Here is a 20,777-nt window from a genome sequence, read left to right as displayed (position 1 = left end):
GAAACCAAAGCATTTCTGGTGATTTCTTCCTTTTTCCCACTTCCCCACATTCAGACACTAAGTCTTGTTTTTTGCCTCTTATAAATAACTTTTAAACTTGTGCACTTTTCTTTATCCTCAGGCCTAGGATTCCATTAACTGTCTCTTAGAGAAGTGCTTCTCAAACTTTAATATGCATACAAATCATCCAAGAATCTTATTCATATAGATTCATATTCAGTAGATCTGCGGTGAAGTATGAAGTGAGTAGCAAGGCCCTAGTGCAGTGGTTCTCAAAGTGTGGCCCTAAGACAAGCAGCATCGGTACCACCTGGGCATTTGTTAGAAATGCAAATTTGGGGGCCTGAACTTAGCCCTACTAACCAGAAACCGCGGGAGTGGAGCTCAGCCATGTGTGCTTTAACAAGCCCTCCAGGGGATTCCGATGTACACTCAAGCTGCAGAACCGCTGCCACGTAGACCATCCTGACAGCCTCTTAATTGGTCTCTGAAGCTCCTGTTTTGACCTCCTCCAATCCATTCTTTCCAGTTCTCTGAGACCCTCTCAGGAGGTTCTAAGGGCAAACTTATTTTCATAGTAATACTAAGACTTCATTTGCTCTTTTCACTCTTATTCTCTAACAAGTATACAGAAGAATTTACAACAGGCAACATGATATAAAATGACATCACTGTTCTGAAATATGTGTATTCTAGCATGTTCTAGGATAGCAGGTATAGGGTACAAATACATGCATTCTCAGAGGTTAACTTAATTTATACTCAGAACTTAGTGCTCTTACTGGCTATTTAGGTTATATCTGCCATAATTTTTGTAACCTCATTATCATTGTTATTTTGAAATCTATAAGTTTTGTGTCCATGTGAAAATATACAAAGTGCATACACTTTGTAGTCTTATTTTGCAATAATACTTTATTTTAAAAAATATAATTTTTAAAATTTATCTATAACTTATTGTAGATTTCATATTTTATTACACAATAAGATAACATTTATTTGTGACGTATTTTTCTGATATTTCAGAATGGAAGGTTAGCTTCAAAAAGGGAGATTAGAAGACTCATTTGCTTAGCCCACAGCTGTAATATCTATGTTTAACGATGCTAAAAAGATGTGAAACTGATTTATCAGAGAGTCCTCTGACTCATGGACGACAGGGATCTACTCTGTTAGATTACAATTGTAATTAAGAAACAAAACTATGACAAACACTATCTTTCCCTTGACCTTACAGATACAAATAATTTATCTTATTGTGTCTGATGTGATAGAACATTTTCAACAGTATTATGGTGTGAGCTAAGTTGTACAGTCATCTTGAAATCAATCATTCAGAGTTTACAGAAAATGGAATTAAACATTTAAAGTAAATGCTATATGCTCTTTAAAAGTCAAAATTGTTTGGTAAAGCTTTTCCAAACAAAAATGAAGAATCCACTGAAATATATTATAGGGTAAGTTATTGCAATACATGGAGAAGTACACATAATAGTGGAGAAACTAATAAACCACTATAGAGTTGACATTGCTAAATGCCTGCTGGAAGAAAAGTCAGTAGAAGAAATCACGCCCCTTTCCAATGAGAGAGAAACTAACTCATCAAATTAAAGATTTAGCTGCAAACACAAAGACTTCTGGAGTTAATATCTCTTATGCAGATTATGTTTTTGCCTTACAAATGAACAAATCTACAGACATGGGGTGGAACTGTTTTGCTCTTATATTCATCTAGTGTTAGCACTAACTAATCTTCAAAGATCTATTATATAAAAGTGTGCGTGTGGGGGGGAATGAATGGTGCTGAAATATTCTAAGTGTTAATAGCATTGCTAAAACTCATGGTTTCTTCTCAAATAAATGTGATGACATTTGCACTGATGATGCAAAAGCTATGGTGGGTAAAACTGCTGGCACCTTATCACGAGTAAAGTTAGTGACACCAAACTGCAATAGCAGTCATTGTAGTTTTCATTGTTAAGTACTTACATTTAAAAAAAGCCAGTTTCACTTAAGAATGTACTTGAAGTGGCAGTAAAAATTAATTTTATTAAATCTTGACCCTTGACTACATGTCTTTTTAATATTAGGTGTGATGAAATAGGAAGTATGCATAAAGTACTGCTGGTACACACTAAAGTATGATGATCATCTAGAGGAAAAGCATATGTGAGACTGAGTTATGAGATGAACTAAACACTTTTTTCATGTAACACTATTTTTACTTGAAAGAAAGACTGACAAACTGTTATTCAAACTCAAGTATTTGGCAGGCATTTTCTTGGAAATGAACAAAGAGAGCCTGTTTCTTCAAGGAAAACAACTGACAGTGTTCATAGCCAATGATAAATTTGCACTTTCAAGCACAAATTAGAATTTGGGAAAACTTGTTTTTTCCCATTATGAAGCTTGACAGCTTCTCAATACTTAATGGCTTTTCTGATAAGAACAGTGGTGACACTAATGAATATGATGTTTTGATGTTGTATAATGAAGTGTGTTAATATTTGGCAGATCTGCATGACTCAGTAAGCCAGTGTCTTTCAAATGACCAGTGCATCATGATACAAAATCACAAAATGGCTAATGATTCACTCAAAGTGCAAGATAGATTTTAATGTAACAGAAAATAGAAAAGTTGATTGATATGTTTGTAGCTTCCATATTGTAACTAACCTTTAAGAAACTATCACTTGCCAACTTTTTGTGTAGTATCAGAGAAATATATCCTTAATTATCTTAAAAGGGTATTAGAACACCATTCCTTTTCCAACTGTATGTCTGTGTGAGGCCAAATTTTCCACAATTAAACCAGATTGAGTGCAGAAGCAGATATGAGAATCCAGCTGTCTACTATCAAGTCAGAAATTAAAGAAATTGGCAAAGATTTAAAACAATGCTACTTTTCCACTAAAGTATTTTGTTTTGGGAAACATCTGTTTTAGAAAAAGTATATGTTTTTGATTACTTTTTTATTAATTTAAAAAAATTGGTAAGTAAATATTTTTAATTTCTCAGTTTTAATTTCTAATACAGTAAATAACAATAGATATAGCTCACATAAACACATCTCTTTGGGGTCCTCTATCGTTTTTAAGAATGTAAAAGGGTCCTGATACCATAATCTCTGCTCTACACTAATACCTAGAATAATCTGAAAATAATTTATAAGTGAAGTATAGATCGATTTAATTATTTATACATAAATATCATTTATGAATAGTAATTTATTAATTGATCACTTAGTATGTGTTGGACAGTGTTTTAAGTGCTCGAGATACTGCAAAGATAATGTCACTGTTCAGCTTAAAACTCTTCAGTGGCCTCCCACGGCCCTTAGGGTAAAATATATATCTGAACTTCACTTACAAGATTCTTGATAATTTTGCCCCTGAGAAACTCCTGGCCTTGTGTCTCACCCTGCTTCTATCACATTCTATGCTCAGTTCCTTCACAGCATTATAAACCTTTACACGTGGTTTATTTTCTGTATGGAAACCATTCTACCTGCTTTTTAAATCCCAATTTACATTTAACTTCCTTCCAGAAGCCTTCCCAATCCTCCAAGTCTGAATTCAATTCCCTCCTATAATCTCCTACAACTCTTATACTTTCTTCATCATGGCATTTATCACACTGCATTGTAATTGCTTCTTTTAGCATCTGTCTTCCTCCACAAGGCTGTAAGCTTCATGAGGGCACAGGCCAAAGCAGTCTTGCTCGTTACTGTATTTCCAATGCTTAGCAAAATGTCTCCACTTATTAGGTAATTAATAAATATTTGTTGAATGAATGATAAAATAAGCAATGAATGCTATACAACATATGAATTAAAATATTAATAATAGTAAATCACCAAAAAGTACAGAGTAAGGACCTAGGAAAATTCTTTCCCCCATAAAAGCAATGAGAAAACTGGCAAAAATTGTCAGAACCAGCTTCTTCATAGCTCTGGAAATTAACAAAAGGCATGTAGCAATCTGAAGAGCATTTATTCAGGAAAATGGCTGAATCTCAGTAAGAACAGTGAGCTTTATGGCATTTTAACTTTCCTATTTCCATTCTCCCTCTCCATCTCTTTGGTAGTCTTGAAAACTAACACCCTGCACTCATGGTAAAATCTGGTATCCCGGCAGCCACTGAAGGGGGCAGAGTGGGGCTGGAGTTCTTTCAAAGCTTCAATTCCAGTGAACTGTCATTATTTGATCTGTCTGATGGTTACCTAAAAGACGCTATCTGCAAGGCTGTCTTTATTTGAACTGATGTGGAGCTCGCCAGTGCAAAAGCTTTTCCCCCAGGTACATTTGTTGAAATGTACTGGAGGCAATTATTTAACTTTTCAGCTGCCTCAGGCAAGGGCACAATAGTTGGAGCAAATAATAGGCTAACTAAAAAGTTTAAAGGAAAATCTGGGAAATGAGATGTCCATAGGGCTATAAAAACTCCTACATATTCCTGGGGATCTAGTAGGTCACACTCAAGCGTAGGGCTGTGTGCATGCCCAAGGATGGACTCATGCTCCTCAAGAAAGACCTGAGAAGGCCCTATGCCCTCATTTCTGGCTGACCTTGAGGTTCTGTGCAAGCAGGAAGTGAAAGCTAACAGAGTCATCAACAACTAGACTAGAAGGTTAAAGTTGCACCCAACACACACACAGGGCCCCTCAGCCAAGACTGAGAAATTTGTTGGTTCCAGACATTTAAGGGAATAACTGTCCAACCAATCATTAACTGACTATCACTAATGTAACTGAACAAAGACTTCTGTAGCTATACATGACAAAGAATACAGACTTTATGGAATTAGTTCACAAAAGTCACAAAGAAATAAAAACCACCACCACAATAACACAAGCCAACAACAAAGCCTGAGGAAGGGGGTGAATATGATTTTCAGAGGTGCTACATTATATTATTTAAATAAATAGTTTTTGACAAAAAGTTATAAGACATGCAAACAAATAAGAAAGTGTGGACCATACATAGGGGAAAAAAATCAATCAACAGACCTTGTCTCTGAGGATGCCTAGATGTTGGACTTATCAGATAAAGAATTTTTAAATCAGCCATTTCAAATATGTTAAAACACTTAAAGGAAACAATGTCCAAATAACTAAAGGAAAGTATGAGAATGATGCTATGCCAAATAGAGAATATAGACAAAAATATACAAATTATAAAAAAGAGCCAAATAGAAATTCTGGAATTAAAAATCATAATAACTGAAATGAAAAATTCATTAATGGGGCTCAGCAGAAAATTTGAGCATGCAAAAGAAGGAATCATCAAACTTGAATATAGGTCAGTTTAGATTATCTTGTCTGAGGAAGAAAAAGAAAAAAGAATGAAGAAAAATGAACTGAGCCTCAGAATCCTGTAGCACACCATCAAGCGTACCAACATATATATAATGGAAGTTCCAGATAGATGATAAAAGGCAGAAATAATATTTGAAGAAAAAATGGCTAAAAACTTCCCAAATTGGATGCAAAACATTAATCTACATATCCACAAAGCTCAATGAATTCCAAGCAGGACAAACTCAAAGAGATCTACAGTAAACACATTATAATCAAACTGTCAAAAGATAAAGAAGGAATCTTGAAAGCAGCAAAAGTGACTGATTACATTCAAGAGATCTCAATAAGACTAACAGTTGATTTCTCATCAGAAAGTAAGGACACAAGAAAGCAATGGGATGATATATTCAAAGCACTGAAAGAAAAAGACTGTCACCCAAGAATTCTATGTCCATCAAAACTATCCATTAAAAAAGGTGAAATTAAGACACTTCCAGATAAAGAAAAACTAAGAGAGTTTTTCACTAGCAAATATCCTCTACAAGAAACACTAAAGTCTTTTAGTATGTGATGTAAAGATACCAGCTTATAACTTAAATCCACAAGAAGAAATAAAGAACACCAGTACAATTTACTATATAGGTTGATATGGAAAACAGTCTAAATATATTTTTGGTTGTAATTCTTTTTTTCCCAATTGTCTGATTTAAAACACAACTATGTAAACAATAATTATAAATTTGTGTTGATGGACATGCAATGTATAAAGATGTAACTTGTATGACAATAACAGCACAAGGAGGGGAGAGGGAATGAAGCTATATAGGAAAAAGGTTTTTGTATGCTACTGAAATCAAGTTGGTATTAATCTAAATTAGACTGTTACAAAATGTTAGTTGTAATCCCCAGGGCAACCACTAAGAAAATAGCTCAAAACATATATAGTAAAAAAAGATAGGGGAATAAAATCAGTACACTAGAAAATAACTATTTAACATAAAAGAAGGCAACAATGGACAAATAGAGGAAGAAATAAGACATCTAGAAAATGAGTAGCAAAATGACATATGTAAATCTTACCTTATTTCATTCCTTATTACTTGTAAATTATTTATTAAATTACATTAAACACAAATGGATTGAACCCTGCAATCAAAAGGCAGAGATGGGCAAAATAGATTTAAAACAACATGTTACATCTGTACTGTCTACAAGAGACACATTTTAGATTCAAAAACACAAATAGGTTGAAAGTAAAAGGATGGAAAAAGATACAAACTATACCAACTATAATCAAAAGACATCTAGAATAACTGCACCAATATCAGACAAAATATATTTTAAGATAAAAATTGTTACTAGAGACAAGGACATCTTAATGATAAAAGTGTCAATCCATCAAGAAGATATAATAATTATAAATATATATGTATCTAACATTTGAGCCCAAAACACATGAAGCAAAACTGCCAGAACTGAAGGGAAAAATAGATAATTCAACAATAATATTCAGAGTCTCCAATTCCCCACTTTCAATAATAAATAACATAAGTAGGCAGAATATCAACAAGGGAATAGAAAACTTGAACAACACTATAAACCAACTAGATCGAACAGCCATCTTCTATAGAACACTCCATACAACAAGAGCAGACCATATTTCTCAAGTGCATGCAGAACATTCTTCTGGACAGGGCATAAGTTAGACCATAAAATAAGTCTCAATACATTTAAAATGTATGAAATCATACAAGTATGTTTTATGACCACAATGGAATGAAATTTAAAAAAATAACAAGGAAAATTCTGTTTTGGAAATTTGGAAAATTCACAAATATGTGGAAATTAAACACATACACTTCTAAATAATCAATGGGTCAAAGATGAAATGAAAAGGAAAATTAGAAAATACTATTAGATGAATGAAAATAAAAACACAACATAACAAAAGTTATGGGATGTACACAAAGTAGTGTTGAGAGGGAAATTTATAGCTGTAATGTCTACATTGAAAAGAAGATCTCAAATCAATAACCTAACATTCTACCTTAGGAAACGAGAACAAGGACAGCAAAGTAAACCCAAACCAAGCAGAAGGAAATAATAAAGACTAGTGTAGAAATAACTGAAGTAGCGAACAAAAAACATTAGAGAAAATAAATGAAACTAAAATCTGGTTCTTTGAAAAGATCAACAATATTGACAAACCTTTAGTTAAACTGATAAAGATAAAAGAGAAAAGTCTCAAATTACTAAAATCAGGAATGAAAGAGCAGACATTACTAGTTATCTCACAAAAATAAGGGATTATTAGGGAATACTATGAATAACTTTACACCAACAAATAGATAACTTAGATGAAATGGACACATTCCTAGAAAGACTCAAGAAGAAATAGAAAATGAATAGACCTATAAATAAAGAGATTGGATGTATAATAAAAAGGCCAGGACCAGATGGCTTCACTGGTCAATTTTACCAAGCATTTAAAGAAGAATTAACACCAATCTTTCATAAACTCTTCCAAAAAATGGAATGGGTGGAACACTTCCAAACTCATTCTATGAGGCCAGTATTACCCTGATACCAAAATTAGACAAAGACATCACAAGAAAAGAAAACTATAGACCAATATCATTTATGAAGATAGACCCCAAAATCCTCAACAGAATACTAGAAAGCCAAGTCCAGTAACATATCCCTGAATTTGGACCCCTATCTCACACCACATACAAAAATTAATTCAAAAAAATTGAGATCTAAATTTAAGTGCTAAATCCATAAAATTCTTAAATGAAAATACAGGTATAAATATTTGTGACCTTGGATCTAGCAATGTTTCCTAAGATATGACACTATACAAGCAACTAAAGAAAAAAATTGATGAATTAGACTTCATAAAAATTAAAGCACTTTTGTGCTTCAAAGAACAGTATTAAAAAATGAAAAGAGAACCTACAGAATGAGAGATAATATTCTCAAATCATATATCTGGTAAGGGTCTAGTATTCTGAATATATAGAGAACTCTTACAACTCAATAATAAAATAATAATATACATATGGATACAGTCCCTTTCCAGTTTGTCACTTATCTGATACTAATATGCACCTGTACTTCATTTTTTATAGCTTGTTGCTATTCATGTGTTTGTTCCTCTTCATTATGCACAATTAAGTCTTGAGGATGATTGAAGATGTAGTTTCTGGGAATGCATGGCATATAAAACCAGGGCTGACTACCATGCAACATTACATACCACCCTATCACAGAACCCCAAATCACATGCAACAACAACGTCTCTGCCTTCCCAATTTATAAGAAGTTTCAAAGTGCATGATATATAGCACAATATGTCAGGAGAGCCCAATTTTGGATCTTATTTTCTCACTGTCACTAAATTCTTACAGGCTAAAGGAGTACTAGATGGGTTAAAAGGGGAAAATGTTAAAGTGCAACATATGTTATTTTCATACTCCATTTCTCATGCAAATAGTAAAAAGCATTGTATTTAACCAGGCACCATTCCTAAAATTGTATGGGAAGCTGTGTACTTGGTAGGCACCAGCACTGTTGTAAGATTGTTCTGACTGTAACTTCAGCCAACCCGATTAGCCACAGTCTATCTAAATGAAGACATCATTTCTGACCAATACCTTGGGTCTCTGCTGATTGCCCTGCACCGTAGACAGACCTCTGCTGATTGGTTTTAGCACACGTTATAATCAGAATTGCTCATAAACACTTCTGAGATGAATTTTGAACAGGATATGATTGAAAAGAGAGAAAAATCAGGTGAATTGAGAAGAGTGTGACCCCTGAACAGAAATAGCACACAGAGACTCATCTTGTGCATTTCCCTCTGTGACAGCAGCATTGCACATTGCTATCATCCCAGCCCTTCCTGTCTACAGATGTTATTTTCACTCCCTCCTCCAATCTCTTCTTTTCTTCCACCCAGGACTGACTTCTCTCTTTGCTCTTTCTATTAAGGAGGGGACACCATTTTGGCAGCTTGTGACTTTTACCCCCTAGTATTTGCACAACTCCAGCTGCCCTATAAAACTTTGGGCATCATCTACAACTGGACTTCCCTTCTGTCTTCCTTATGTCTAGACTCACAGTCACACAGATACTTGGGCTGGCAGGAACTGTGTGACCAGTGAGGGCAATTCCTCTTTTCCAGGTAGGGAACTGAGGCCCAGAAAAGGGCAGGGACTTGCACATGGTCTGCTTCTGGAATCCTACTTGGGTTGAATTTCACTTTCAGCAAACAGATTTCAGAGGCTTCCCCCAAAATACTGTGGTCTAAACCCAAACAGAAATGGCATCTCGATGAGTTTCTGTTTTGTGTTGCCTGTGCTCCTTGCCCCCGCCATTAGTGTGAATAATTAAGAGATGGCTGTTTTATTGCTTTACAGACCATCCAAGAACTGAGGGCATTCCAGACTAGTTTCATGAAATACGTATGATAGGCATGCTTATAATTAACGCTGGGCAAAGCCCTTTATTCTTTACAAAGCACTTGTCCATGTTACATTATCACATAGGAGCTTTGTAACCAGCCCTGTGAGGTAAGATATCATTCTTATTTTTACCAACTGAGGTTCCAAGAGGTTAAGTGATTGCCCAAGGCCACATAACTAGTAAAGGACCAAATAGGGCCTTGAAACCAGGACCTAGAACTCCAAAGCCTAATGTGTTTGCTCAGAGTCTTTACTCAAGGAAACCCATTGGGAGTAACTGAGGATGAGAGTCACCTAGCTAAAGGCTGATTACTTGAGAAACTGTGGTCTTCAAGAAGATGGAAAAAATGATGAATAGGAAGAAGAATAGCTCTGGCCAAGTGTTTTCTCTATTTCTCTGCTAACAATGAATGGTCTCAAGTAATACTTATATTGCCAGAATCTCCAGTTGGACATGGGGGTTAAAAAGTGGGGACTATTTTTCTTTATGCTGAAGAGTAATTAGGACTTTGCTTGAAATGCATCTTAGGAGCCCCCAATTTGAACTTTAAAAGCCATTTATCATTCTCTCTGAGGCACTGAATTAGGGGTGTGAATATCTAAGGCTACAGTGTTAACCCTGCTACTGAGACTACATGCCATTGGTAAGGTCCCTTCTCTTCTCTGGGCCTCAGTTTCCTCAACTACCGAATGAAAGAGGTTGGATTAAATAATTGCTTCCAACTCTGGCATCTTCTAATTCTATGGGTTTAAGAGCAGGACTGGTACAAGGAATGGGAAGTAACTTCCGTTTGAAAGTAGATGTCTCCTTTTCCCATCATCCTGCCATTTTGTCCCTGGAGATTTTTCGGTAGCCATAACAAAGTTGAGTAAGACTTGGACAAGAACTTTGTTCCTTGTGCCACAATCTTTTAACAGCCTTCATAATTGAGCATAGTGATTGTGACAAATAATAATGAAAAACAAAGAAATAGTTTGGGGGACCACACATGGGACTCCTAATAGGCACCATCATATCAGGTACCTTGGGCAGCTGGGGCCCAGAGCAGATTTGGGGGTCAAACCACAGAGAGTCTTTTATTGATTTCAAATGTCCTTTTATGGTGCCCAGAATGTTGTAAACAGAAATAATCTCAGTTCTGCTACTGACTCAACTTGGACAAATCATTTAGCCTCTCCAGAAAACAGGAGAATTTTCAAAGCAAGTTGATTTCAAGGAAAAAAAGGTGCTTTCAGCAAGATTCCTATTGTAACATCAGATTCATCCCATGTGGGGATTGCTTGAAAAAAATTAGTGATTCCTATTGTGTTGGTGCCACACTTGGGATGGCAGCTAAATGATCACATTTGTACTAGGGATACCTGAAACATATGGTTCCACTTGAAGAAAAATCAAATTACTTCATTTTGGAGTCAATTTGCAGGGATTGAGAGCAGAGCCTCAAAGACATAGGTCCAGGGAAGGGCAAATGTGATAAAGAAATGAGTTATTGTGAATATGGCCGAAGAAGAAAGGGAGGAGAAGCAACACTTGGCTACATCTAGCTGGTGTTAATAATTCTTCCAGCTCTTCCAAGAAGTCAGCCCCGAGCCTTTTACCAAGAGTAAGAAAGACAAAATGAGATTCTCACCCTTTACAACAAGGACACAGGTACTACTGTCAGTAACACTGCCATCGAGAACAGGCAGCTCAGACACTAGAAGTCCAAAAGAGCCACTGGGAAAAGACAAGATGATGATTAGCTTCTTTTGTATTGACTTTCCTTTAGCAACTTTTGATTAACTGACAAATCATCAGGCCTCTTGCTAGCATCATGAAATCACATATATCTGGAGCCAAGGAGGGAGTGCAAGAGTGGACACATGAGTGCTCTATCTGCTCAGTTTTATTAAAAAGTAATTGCTTGGTGCTAAGAAATATCACAAAAGATTGCTTTTCTAATAAAGGCAATCTCTTCATTCTCTGTTTGCTTATCTAGGTTTCTGTAATACACAAAACAGTATCTGCCTCACGTCTTGCCATCCTGCCAGAGCTAATAACATACATGAATCAGAAATGGATTGTTTTGATCTGAATGTTGGCAGCCTGGTAACAAAAAACACGCTAGCATTCAGGTTATAACTCCTTTGCCAAAGGCCTCTGGGTAAGCCTCCCTTAAGACAATTGTCTCAAATATCAACTCCAAGACAGGGAATCCAGATTATTGAGTCATCATAAACATTAAAAACAAATAATTAAATAAAGATAATAAAGACAAGAAAGTAGCAATGACTACAAGAAGTTAGCATTCAGTTGTCTGGATCATTCCATAAAAATATTCCTTGTACAAATGTCCAAAGAGCAAACCAAAGGCTGTCCAAAGGCTGTTAAGAATTCCCTGGAGTCTCTTTGCTGTCACCTAATCATTCACTTCCTTAGACACTCATCTACCTGATGTACCAACTCTCCCATTCTCTTCTCACGGGGTCCCTCTCAGCAGACAGTCCCTCTCCTATCACTCTACCTTCCTACTCTTGATCCCACGTGCTCAAATATTCCTTCTTCCCTTTTCCCCACCTGCTTCCATGGTTATAAATCTTTCTGTTGGCTCTCGTTTTTTTTTTTTTTTTTTTTTTAAACCGAATGGCCTTGTTGCATTGGCCACTGAAAAAGCTGGGACACCCATGTGCTCTTCCTATCAGGAATCCCTCCACACCTAACTTTCCTACCTCCTGATTTTCCCCTCTTTGTGTATTGACTTCATGACCGACATATGTATACACCTTGCATTTGCTCCTAGGTTACAGACTCAGCAACATGGGCCAGGAGGCAAGATGTTTGACTTGAGCCCCCAAAACATGGATATCTGGCCCCAGATCTCCTGCTTTTTCTCAAAGGAAAAGAACATATGTCACTCCTCTAAGCCTCAATTTCTTCCTCTGTAAAATGAGGGAAATAATAAGTTCTACTTTATGTGGTTGTGGTGAGGGTTAAATGAAAGAATGTATATGAAGTGGTTAGCATGAAGCTTGGTACATAAAAGACACTCCATAAATAGCAGTTTCCTTTGCCCCATCTTTACTACATGCCCACCCACTCACCTCAGCCTCTAACCTTCCTAAAATTTAAAATAGAGACACAGGGTACCTCTTAACATAGTTCATATCATTCCAAAAGGCTCTCTCCTGCCAATCTCCAGATTCCTGTATCCATCTCCCCAAACTGGTTTGCGATTTCTTCATTGGTAAAAGAGTGGAATTAGACTAAATGATCCCCAGGGATCTTGTAAGCAGCCACTATGGCCACATCCTATGTTCGAATGCTTCTTAGGTAACCAAATATTATAACTACTTTCTCATAAATGAGTTAGATAATGATAACACATCATATAGGACATTACACGTAATTATTAAGGGCATTTTTTGTACTGGATTTTTCTTTGATTAGGGGAAAGTACATGAGAAATAGTTGAAGGAACGATATTTGTCATTTAAATGAAAATCTCTGGAAAGTAAATACTTATTACTACAATCTAGATGAAGCCTTGGCCTTTTGATTAAAAACATGAAACTGACATATGGTGCCTTCCTATCCCCAGGGAAACAAGCCTTGTAGGTTCTATTTATTTGCTTCTGAAAGTTTTATTGAGTTTCCCCTTTGAGTCCTGCAGCCTACCCTAAAGGCAAGGGAAAGGTATAAGGCTGGCTTTAGTTCTCCCTACATGCAAACAGCTACACTTCTATGTCAGTGGCCTATGTGTCAGTGAAGACCCCTTTGGGTTCACTTCCTGGATCAGCTAAAGATCTGGGTCTGGAGACAAAAATACCCTGTAGCAGGTTCTCCCTTAAAAGGAAATTGAAGTCTGTTCTCACTAGTGCATTTTTCTTGAAGACAAACGAGCCAGAGAAGGAAGGAGGAGGAGAAAGGAAGGAAAGACGGAGTGATGGGGAGGAGGAGGAGACAAAGGAGGAAGAGACTTTAGAAAGGAAGCACAGTTACCTTTGAAGATATATTATTCTCATATGTGAGTCAGAAGTCGTCATATAAATCTCTGCTATTGCAAAGAGTTTATTTAAAACCATTCTGACTTTATGAGTTTGCCCAATTCTATTCCCACTAATTTAAAGCCCACCAATCTAGCCTAGTGGCCTCTTAGCATCATTCTATGCAGGCCATTTGGCTTAATGTCTCCTTTAGCAATGTTCTCTAAAAACAAAGATTGGCTATGGCTTGACTTTTTGAACTATGAATCCAATTTGAGACAATAAGTACATTTTACTGTGGAAGCTAACAATTAGCTATTTGTATGCAATTTATGATTAAATATAACCTGAGTCTTGAAGGGCAATATGCTGAAAAGCTGTGCGTTAGCTTTTCCACCAGTGACTTTACAAAGGCTTTTTCTTTAAAAAAAAAATTACTACTCATAAAACTCAAGCAGAAAAATTATTGATGATGTTCGGGTCTCTTAATTAGTTCTACATTCTCCTAATAGCAGTCTAAAAGCAAAGGTATAATATTACAGAGAGCAGTTTTTCCAGAAACAGGACCAATTTTTTCCCTTCCCAAACCATTTTTTTTTCTTTTCTGGAACTAGTCCAGGCCCTCCCAGACTTAAGCTCCTGTTTCCAAACCTCCAATATATGTAATTGGCTGATCCAGTGTGGGAGGCCTGACCTCTCCAGCCACCATGTTGCCCTCTTGCTGCCAGAACCATTTTTAGTGGGCCTTGGGGAAAGGCAGTATAATGGAGTCCTTTCTTCCAGGGTCAGTGTTGGGTGTCAGGATCTAGGTGGTTTGGTATGGCCCAGGATATGTGTCTGGGTCACCTGATGAGTTTTGGACTGCAGTAAAAAAGAACCTCTTCCCCTCACTATTCCTTAGCCTCCACCCAAGCCCCAAGCTTCTGTTGTTCCTTTGCCACCAGTCATCTATTTTTCACAGACCCTTTCCTTACCCCTTCAGTGATTAGAAGAGCTTTCAATCAGGGGAAAATCCTCCAGGATACCTTCCCAATTTGGGTTAGATAATACTCGCTTAATCTGCGCTCTCATAATTCCTGTCCGTTGGCCAATCTTTGTTTCTGTGACTATATCCCTCACTTCAATATGAACTCATTTGAGGGCAGGTGCTGGCTTTTTTATCTCTCTATCCATATCACATACCCAGTGCAGAACATATCAAAAGAACTCAACAAATACTTATTGAATATATGAACGAAACTGTGACATTAGTAATATTGGTCACTGCCACTTAGTCAAGCATTTGCTACTGGGGAGAAACCTTTCAAACGAAGTCAGTTCTCTGAAATTAACCAGGTAACAAAAGAATCTTCATACACATTGTCAAACATTTAAGATGTAACATTCAAATGTTCTTTTCTATCCATATTTTAAGCATTAGTTTAATTAACACTGACACTTTGAAAGTCCTAGAAATAATCAGAATCATTAGTGTCAGCCTGACAAAGGTATAAAGAAAGTTTCTGTAATATAGACCAAACTGCTTTCACAAGATTGCCTGAAAATAAATAGCTCACTGTGAAATTTATGACTTGCTTTATATATTAATCAACGGTACAGTGGTGCTCTAACAAGGTTAAAAGTGTTCTCTGATTTCCATTATAAAGATAATTTCAATCAAGCAGCCTAACAGTCTAACAGTGTAGGTCATTCTATAATTCAATTGTACTAATGATTATGGCACACATGCAAACAAGAGAATAAAACAGGCTGAGAGACCAAACCTAGAAAAAAAAATGCTTTATAAAAGCAAGAACAACAATGATTTGCATCTTACATTTTCAATGACCTTTATAGTACTCATCCGCAAATGAAATAGAATCATTCTTCATGGCCCAACAGATACCTTTTGTTCCTGCCCATCCATTTCATGTAAATTATATATGCTGACCTTTAATTGGCTATAACTGGAGCACATTTCGAGCAACACTTTTATATTGATTTGCTTAGACTTGTGCAACAGTCTAAACTGGAGAAACAAGACTGACAGTTTCTATTCACTATTTCTATAGTGAGCCATATTTTAGAGGTTCTCCTAGTCTCAATCGCATATTTATATTTGATTCCTGCCTCATAAAGGATTTCTCAGGTAACTTGTAAAAACACAGATCCAAAAATATCTTGGCAAGAAATTTCATCCTCTCCTGTTTTATTTCTCTTCTTCACATAAAAATGCTCATAATAGTCTGTGCATTGAAATCCATTCTAATGATACATCTATTGTGATTTCTAGGAATCCTACAATCAAAAAGCAAAGAAAATCAAGAAGCATCTTAGATGCTAGTTTGAATATTTTTAGGTAGAAGAAGATAGAATAATTCCAAAAGCAAACCTTAGAAGCATACTTACAATGTCATATCAAAGAAATGGATGGCACAGCAGAAAGAATACTGGTCTGATTGTCAGAAGCCATAAATTTTAGCCCTGGTTTAACATTAACTGGTTGATCTTTGGCAAATTCTTTGCCTCAAATCATACACCTCAGTTTTCTTGTCTTCAAAATGAAGAAACAAGACTAGATATTCAAGAGTAATTCCAAACATCATTCTCTGACTCTAAATGGAAAGTGAAGGAGAAATGATTTGAAAAAATACCCAAACTTTTATACCACCTACAGGACATAGGTTAAGAGGAAGGAGAGAGAAATGAAACTGCTCTGCAGGACCAAAGATGAGGAGAAAGTTTTGATAACAAAAACAAAGGCCCTAACCTGAGGTTAGTATTTTCCTAGGATGTTTTTAAGAACAGACTATTAAGGGAAACTTGCAATTTGAGAGGATACTTCCTGTGGCGGCCCTGACTGAGCAGAATCCCAGTTTACGAAAATGCCATGGGGCCAATCCCAAGAACAAAGTTCCAGGTTCTATGGCCAGCATCTTCTTTTATGGACACATGTGCCTGTGCTAAACTTGAATATCTTTTTATATTTTTACACTTAAGTGTTTAACATTCCCCTATAAGTTGACTTTTCAATTAGCCGAACAGTACAAAGCAAACATCTTAAATTATTTATGGAATTTTCCTTTGATTTCAGAACTTACAGATACTACAAAAGTATCCATTCCAGTATTTATTTCTCTAGTCTTTAGAACAGGCAGCCACATCTCCTTTGCTTACTTTGCCATGTTTTTAACCTTCAATTTTCTATCTTGCTGGCTTGTCTGCCCCATTCAACCAACTGAATCTCCCTATTTTGGCTTGAAAAGATAAAACAAGGAAATGTCTACCCTGTCTATGTTAAGCCTTCCTAGCTGCTGGGCTGATAGATTTGTTTCCTTTTTTATCCAATAGCTTCTTTCATTCTGCACTCCCCAAATAGATGTCTTCACTTGCTCCTTCTTGAAAATTGTGTATTGCCTTACAAGTTGCATTTAGTGAGTATTTCATTCTACCTCCTCTGCTATCACTTTGAAATCCGAGGCCAGGTCCAGGACAGTTGGCTGGGGTAGGCGTGGGGTAGGGTTTCTGGCTAATCCTCTACTCTGGGAAGTTTAGATCCTGTATTCAGAGCAGTGTGTGAAGGAAAGAAAGGAGAAACAGGCAGGTAATTTAGATCCAGGGAACACTGATGGCCTGTAGAATTTAGGGACCCAGATAAGAATCTATGAAACATGAGACCAGGGACCCAGTCACAGAATCTGGGAAAGAAAAAAGCAACATCTGTGCAGAGTCTGAACAACAGGCTCATGGAATTAGCAGAAAGGGAACTTGAATCGTTAGCCACTTACTGTCAAAGCCAGAGAGTAATAGGTGGAAATCAAAGTTGGGGAATGGATGAGGAAATAGAGAGCATACATAACTTGACAAAAAGTCAGAGGTCTAAATTAGTTCATCTGGACTGCCGCAAACCTTAAGAAAATAGGGTAGGTATGGAATTGAGTGACTAAGAAAACTTAAGAAGTGGATGAGAGAGAGCAAGTAATAATTCTTTAAAAAGCAAAAGTAAGGTAAGGATAACCTATTTTCAAGTGCTGAGAAACCTTTAATCATCCTTATGATGACTCTACTCAGGCAAAATGATAGAGGGAGAGATCAGGGCAGATATTATGGATGGCTTCACTCTTCTCACCACCTCCTAAATCGCCAGCAAAAAAACAAAAAAAAAAAAAAAAAAGAAAAGAAAAGAAAAGAAAAAAAATAAAACTACCATTCAGGAGAAAGAGGTCTTGGGAGGATCTGAATCACCCAAACTAGCATTTGAGTTGGCTCAGATTATTCCAGTCTCTGTGCAGCTTTCCCCTTGCCTGGGCTTCTCGTTCAGTCCTCTGGAGGCAATCCACCCCACATCACTGTTCTCAAGAGTTCATATTTCAAATCTGAAAGAGCTTTTCAATTTCTACCCTATATTCTCTATGGACATTGAAAATTGCTATAATTAACTGAAATATTAACTAGTTCTCACAAATTAATTTTTGATTGCCTAAAAGTGTATTCTGGACAGGCAGTTGTGTATCAGAGAGACCATAGATTTTGTTCTGAGTTACTTCCCTTTGGCTTGTGGGCACTTTTCGGTAAGGCAGCTAAAAGGGCAGTTAGTCATATTTGTAGAAAGTGATCTTTCTGGGGAGGGACTGACATTGCTACTACTGCAAGGAAATTCAGACATACTGATAACAGCAGTGCCCTGCAAATTCCTTCCCAGAAGGGAGGTCAAAACTTCACTGTCCAATCTGCATTGTGTGGCCATTGAACACCTGTTGAGTCCAAGTTGAGATGAAAAAAACAATGTAAAATGTCTCATTAACAATTTTAAAAATATTGATTTAATTCCAAAATGATAATTTTTGGACATAGTGGGTTACATGAAAATATTAATTGTACCTATTTCTTCTTACTTTTTAAATGCAGCTATTAGAAAATTTAAAATTACATATGAGGGTTGTATTTTATTTCTGTTGGGCAGTACTAATCTAGGCATCACACTGAAATACAATGAGGCCAAAAGAAAGTACAAAGTATATTGAATTGTAGAGAGAGAGAGAGAGAGAGAGAGAGAGAGGAATATTAGAGTCCCGTGAAGATTTAGTACAAAAGAAGTTAATGGCAACAAGAAAGAGTCAGAATCAGTTGGCAGAACCAATAGCAGGAAACAACTACCCACCCCATGACCTTTCTTAGCAAGAAAGATCATTTTCAAATCCTAGGAAAACAAACAAATTGTTATTTGATCATCAGAATGGACATGGCATTTGAGGAAAGCTAAAGCAGCAGTTTATCTATATCTTCTGGTATTAAGTCAGTACAAATCTGAAGTAGATTTTGATAAGTTAAAACGTGTACTGTAAGCCCTAGAACAGCCACCAAGAAAATGACTCAAAAATATAGTGAAAAAGTTTTAAAGGAATCAAAATTCTAGAAAATATGCACTTAACTGAAAAGAAAGCAGCAAAGAAAGAATAGAGGGAAAAAAGATGTGAGACATATAGAAAACAGTAAAATGGCAGATGTGAATCCTACCTTATCAGTAACTACATTAAATATAAAAGGATTAAACACTCCAGTCACAAGAGATTGTCAGATTGAATAAAAATACACAATTATAGGCTATCTGTAGCAGATACATTTTAAATTCAAAGAGACAAATTGATTGAAAGTAAAAGGATAGAAAAAGATACACCATGCAAACATCAATCATAAGAAAGCAGGAGTGGCTATGCTAATATCAGAAAAAATAAACATTAAATTTAAAATATTACTAAAGATAAAGAGGAATATGTTACACTGATAAAAGGATCAATCCATCGGAAAGATATAAAATTTATAAACATATATATATATATATATCTCTCTCTCAAACAAGAGAGCCCTAAAATATATGAAGCAAAACTGACAAAATATAAAGGAGAAATAAATAATTCAGCAACAATGGTTGGAGACTTTAATAACCCACTTTCAATAATGGATAGAAAAACTAATCAGAATATCAACACAGAAATAGAAGATTTGAATAACACTATAAATCAACTAGACCTAATAGACATGTATAGAAGACTGCACCAAATGACAGCAAAATACTCATTCCTCTCAATTGCACATGGAATGTTCTCCAGAATAGAACAAATACTAGGCCATAAAACAAGCTTCAATAAATGAATAAGGATTGAAGTCATACTGAGTGTATTTTCTAATCACTATGGAATTAAACAAGAAATCAGCAACAGAAAAAAATTTGAGAAATCCACATATATATGAAAATGAAACAGCATACTCCTAAGTATGTTGTCCCTAAGATTCTAAGTATGAAAGGGTTAAATAAGAAATCACAAGGAAAATGAAAAACTATTTTAAGATTAATGAAAACACAAAAATATCATACCAACATGTATTGGATACAGCTAAAGCAATAAGTACATAGAGGGAAATCTATGTTGCAAAAACTGTTTACAAAAAGAATAAAGATGTCAAATCAATAATCTAAATTGTCACCTTAAGACATGAGATAAAAAGAGAGCAAATTAAACCTAAACCAAGCAGAAGGAAGGAAATAATAAAATAGAGTGGAAATTAATGACATCTAGAATAGAAAAACAATAGAGAAAATCAACAAAATCAAAAGTTGGTTCTGTGAAAAGATCAATAAGGCTGATAAACCTTTAGCTAGACTGACCAAGAAAAAAAAAAAACAGAAACAACTCAAATTAATCAGGAAAAAAAAGGGGGGGATGTCACTACTGCTTTATATATGTGTGTGTGTGTGTATATATATATATATATATATATATATAAAGAATTGTAACAAATACTAAGAAAAATTGTGTGCCAACAAATTAGACACCATTGATAAAATGGACAAATTCCTAAACAAGAACAACAACAAAAAACACCTACCAAAACTGACTCAAGAAGAAATAAAATATCTGAACAAACCTATAACAGACAAGTAGCTTGTTAATTAGTAATTTTAAAACTTCCCCACAAAAATGTCCAGGATCAGATGGCCTTACTGGCAAATTCTACCAAACATATAAATTAGAATTAACAGCAATCTTTATCAAACTCTTCCAAAAAAT

The 20,777-nt window shown here is 35.8% G+C and overlaps 1 protein-coding gene across 4 annotated transcripts in view; it reads right to left on the bottom strand.

The window, feature by feature from the left end:
- The window catches only part of GPC3 (glypican 3), a 411,323-nt gene that overhangs the window by 155,970 nt on the left and 234,576 nt on the right, over positions 1 to 20,777 (bottom strand). Inside the window, exon 4 of one of the 4 annotated variants that reach the window (XM_069462996.1) lies at positions 10,435 to 10,443. The exons of the other annotated variants lie outside the window; for them this stretch is intronic. Coding sequence (XP_069319097.1) covers positions 10,435 to 10,443 — 9 coding nt within the window. The remainder of the gene's footprint in view (positions 1 to 10,434; positions 10,444 to 20,777) is intronic. 4 annotated transcript variants of the gene reach the window in all.

The sequence above is a fragment of the Eulemur rufifrons genome, chromosome 30 (assembly GCF_041146395.1).
Source record: "Eulemur rufifrons isolate Redbay chromosome 30, OSU_ERuf_1, whole genome shotgun sequence".
NCBI classification, from domain to species: domain Eukaryota; kingdom Metazoa; phylum Chordata; class Mammalia; order Primates; family Lemuridae; genus Eulemur; species Eulemur rufifrons.
The sequence above is the reverse complement of the archived record's forward strand: the minus strand, read 5'-3'. Positions and strand labels throughout refer to the sequence as shown.